Source organism: Dromiciops gliroides, chromosome 2 (assembly GCF_019393635.1).
Source record: "Dromiciops gliroides isolate mDroGli1 chromosome 2, mDroGli1.pri, whole genome shotgun sequence".
NCBI classification, from domain to species: domain Eukaryota; kingdom Metazoa; phylum Chordata; class Mammalia; order Microbiotheria; family Microbiotheriidae; genus Dromiciops; species Dromiciops gliroides.
In genome coordinates, this window is record NC_057862.1 from 163,578,074 (window position 1) to 163,581,843 (window position 3,770).

The 3,770-nt window shown below is 41.1% G+C and overlaps 1 protein-coding gene across 1 annotated transcript; it reads left to right on the forward strand.

The window, feature by feature from the left end:
• Positions 1 to 384: 384 nt before the first annotated feature.
• LOC122739820 (cytidine deaminase-like) lies at positions 385 to 1,174 on the forward strand. The gene has a single exon (XM_043981521.1). The coding sequence runs from the start codon at positions 466 to 468 to the stop codon at positions 928 to 930; it is 465 nt and encodes a 154-aa protein (XP_043837456.1). The 5' UTR covers positions 385 to 465; the 3' UTR covers positions 931 to 1,174.
• The last annotated feature ends 2,596 nt before the right edge of the window (positions 1,175 to 3,770 follow it).

Here is a 3,770-nt window from a genome sequence, read left to right on the forward strand (position 1 = left end):
TGAAATTTAAATTTTCATTCATTCTTCCTTCCCTCCTTTCCTTCCCTTCCTATTCTATCCTGACCTGTCCTCTTTCCCTACCCGTCCTCTTTCCTGTCCCTTTTTCTTTCCCATTCCTTCCTCTTTGCTTTCCCCTTTGCTTTCCAGATAGGTAGGAGGAGAACTGGGAGGTAGTAGTCACAAAAAGCTACAGAGAGGTGAGTATGAAGGACAGTGTCAAAGGCTGCAGAGAGGTCAAGAATGCTGAGGATTGAGAAGAAACCACTGGATTTGGTGATAAAGAGGTCACTGGCAAATTTGGAGAGAGCAATTTCAGATGAATGATGAGGTAGAGAGACAAGCTGCAAAGGGTTAAGAAAAGAGGGGGAAGAGGCCCATCTTCCATCCCCAGCCCGGCAGTCGCTGCCGTCTGCCGGCTCCCTGCCTACTGCTGACCTGAGAGAAGAGCTCCTGAGGGTCAAGGCAATGGCTCAAGTGCCTGCTGCCCTGGCCCCGTGCCCAAACTCCTGGGAGCCTTTAGATCCAGCTCAGATTCAGAAGCTCATTTGCAGGAGCCAAGAAGCCAAGAAGTTTGCCTACTGCCCCTACAGTAACTTCCCAGTGGGGGCAGCTCTCCTGACCCTGGATGGCAAGATTTTTTCAGGATGCAACATAGAAAATGCTGCCTACCCATTAGGCATCTGTGCAGAACGCACTGCCATTCAGAAGGCCATCTCAGAAGGGTACAAAGAGTTCCGGGCCATTGCTATTACCAGTAACTTGAAGAATGACTTTATCACACCATGTGGAGCCTGTAGACAAGTAATGAGAGAGTTTGGAAAACATTGGTATGTCTACATGACAAAAGCAGATGGTACGTATGATGTCAGGACAGTCCATGAACTACTGCCTGCATCGTTCGGACCCGAGGACCTGCAGAAGTCCAAGTGAACCCTGACAATGGAATTGTCCGATTGAAAGCCTTTTCAACCACCTAGAAGATTCACTCTCAGTATTGTCCAGTAGCATCATCCCCAGAGCAATATTGATATGAATCAACCCCAGTGCTGACTAGGTCCAAAGCCCTGGCTTAGGTTGCTGCTTCTTCATCTCCTATTTAGTCTGTGGATGTCTTTGCCATTTATATTTGAAGTGCCTTCAACATATTACATGATGATAGTGAAAAGGACACTAGCCTGGGAGTTGAGAGACCTTTATTCTATTCCCATTTCTGCCTCCAACTTCTTGTGTGACCTTACATTAATTATTTAGCCTCTCCAACCCTTTTCTGTCAAGTCAGAACGTTCACCTAAATCTGGGGTTCTTAATCTTGTTTTTGTCCTGGAAAGTCTGGTGAAGCCTGTGGAACCCCTTCTCAGAAGAATACACAGGATCACAAAGGAAATCAATTCTATTTAAGTACTAATGAAACAGCAGAAACAAGTTCACAGAGCCCAGGTTAAGAACCTCTGCCCTAGATAGTCTTGGAGGTTCTTTCCAACTCAAACATGCTGTGTGTTAAGATCCATTCTATGTGTTGTGGCTCAGCTCTAATGTTCTATTCTCAGGTTTCTATTGTTCTCAGACCCTCCCTGGGAACTGGAGCTTTCACTGAACACAGGTGCTAATCAGGAATCTGCTGACAGCCAAGATTTTTTTCTGTCTCCACCTTTATTGTGGATGTGGTCAGGAAGTAATGGAAAGGAATTATCCAGTTACTATATTAATCCTACATGGCTGGAGCCAAAATAATTGCCCTTTGGTGGCCAACCTTCCAATGCTTTAGTTGGAGCTATGGGGGGTCAAAGTCACTGTGTATTCATGGCTTGAGTTGTATTCGATGAGCGCCATCCCACAAAACCAGGAGGTGTGGCTCCCCACCCCTCAATGTCACTGAAACAACCCAAAACATCACACAACAACCCAGAAACATACAGCTCTGCCAGCTTAGTGACAAACATCAGAATTGTATGTCCTTGACTAATGCAGAAATATGTTTAATGTGATTGTACATATATAACCTCTATCAGATTGCTTTCTGTCTTGGGGAAGGGGGAGGGAGGGGAGAGAGGGAGAAAAAAATTGGGACTAAAAAACTTTTGAAAACATGTTGAAAACTATCTTTACATGTAACTGGAAAATAATAAAATACTTTTATGACTTAAAAAAAAAAAAAAAAAAAAAAAAAAAAAAAAAAAAAAAAAAGAAAAGAGGGGGAAGAAATGAAATGGAAGCACAGATTGCAGGATCTCCCTATCTTGCTTAGGCTGAAAATGTAGCAGCCATTCCCTTTTGATAGGCTTCATTTCCAACCTGGGCCAGTTTAGTACCCTAGCTCTCCTAGGCACCCCACTACATGACCCCTTTAACCATGTTAACCCTTTAAGATTGAGTACACTATCCCCTGGCATCTTGTGTGAAAGGAGAGAGTGTGCTCCTAGTTTTTTTTTTTTCTTTGAGGGGGGAAAGAATTACCAAATATTAGTACGCTATCCTGCTTTAGTAAATACCAGTTTCTAAACACTAATTCTGGCTGGATAATTGATAATCAATAAGGAATATATAGGATAGAGACTCACGAATGACAGTAATAGGTACCTGTAGCCATTTAGGGTAACCTCTTTAACCTTGAGGGGAGAGGTAATAAATCCCTTCTCTGAAGTCTTTGCCTACAAAGTGGGAGTAGGAGTAGTCCCAGTGAAGGTATTATAGTATATATTGTTTCATTTGATCATACTAGGAGGCTGAACTGGTAAATATAGAATTTGTCCTAGTCAGAAAATAGATACAGAAAATTGTTAACATTTTATCAATGACAAAGATCACCTATATCTAGCCATATTCATACCCCAGTACACTATTCTCTAGTCATCTTTATGCCATACCATGCTCTATCCTCTGCTTCTGCCTTGGATATAAACTGGGACCTCAACTTCTTCTCTGTGGTGTTAGATTCCAGAGAGGTGAGTATTCTTATATAACCCAACTCTGACCCTAGTACACTGCTCCCCTGTCATCTTTATGACATTCTGGCATATACAACCCACATTTGTCATTTTCTCTTTCTCATTCCTTCTATCCCTTCTTCTGAGTATGGAAATCAAATTGATACAACCTTTTCTGGAAAGTAAATGGCAGTCGATTTCCTTATGACTCCACTTAAAATCCCTGTGACTTCCCAGACAAAAACACCCTTTCATAGTCATCAATTCCCTATTAGAATATAAGGCTCTCATAAACAGTAATTTTACTTTTGTTTTTGTATCCCTGGTCTTTAGCACAGTAGTAGATGTAATACACATCTAGATGTTTTTCAGTCATTCATTTACTATATGAATCAGTTCTAGGGATGACACCAGAGCCCCTGACTTATAGAATCTGATACTCTTCCCACATCACCAAATGGACTCTGTATTCTGAACCAATTCCCATTTCAAAAACGTATATACAGAGCACATTTCAGTCATCTCTAGTGACTTATCCCACTAAAATATTCATTCCCCCATTTAAAAGCACTAATTAAACACAAACTATTTGAAAGTAAGTAGAAAAATTCAACAATTTAAGAGTAAATAAGACATATTCCTTGTCCTCACACAGCTTTTGTTCTTCTAAGACAGATAACTTCAAATATAAACTGCTCAGATATCCTTACATGTCAATCATTCAAACAATTCATAAACATTTATTGAGCATCTACCATATATGTTCCAGGCATAACTTATCAGGACCAAAGTAGTATTCGTCTCCAGCTTAGGGAATAACATCCCATAATACCCAGAAATTGAATA

Coding starts and splice junctions, on each gene's coding strand:
- LOC122739820 (XM_043981521.1), top strand. CDS start 466: ATGGCTCAAGTGCCTGCTGCCCTGGCCCCGTGCCCAAACTCCTGGGAG.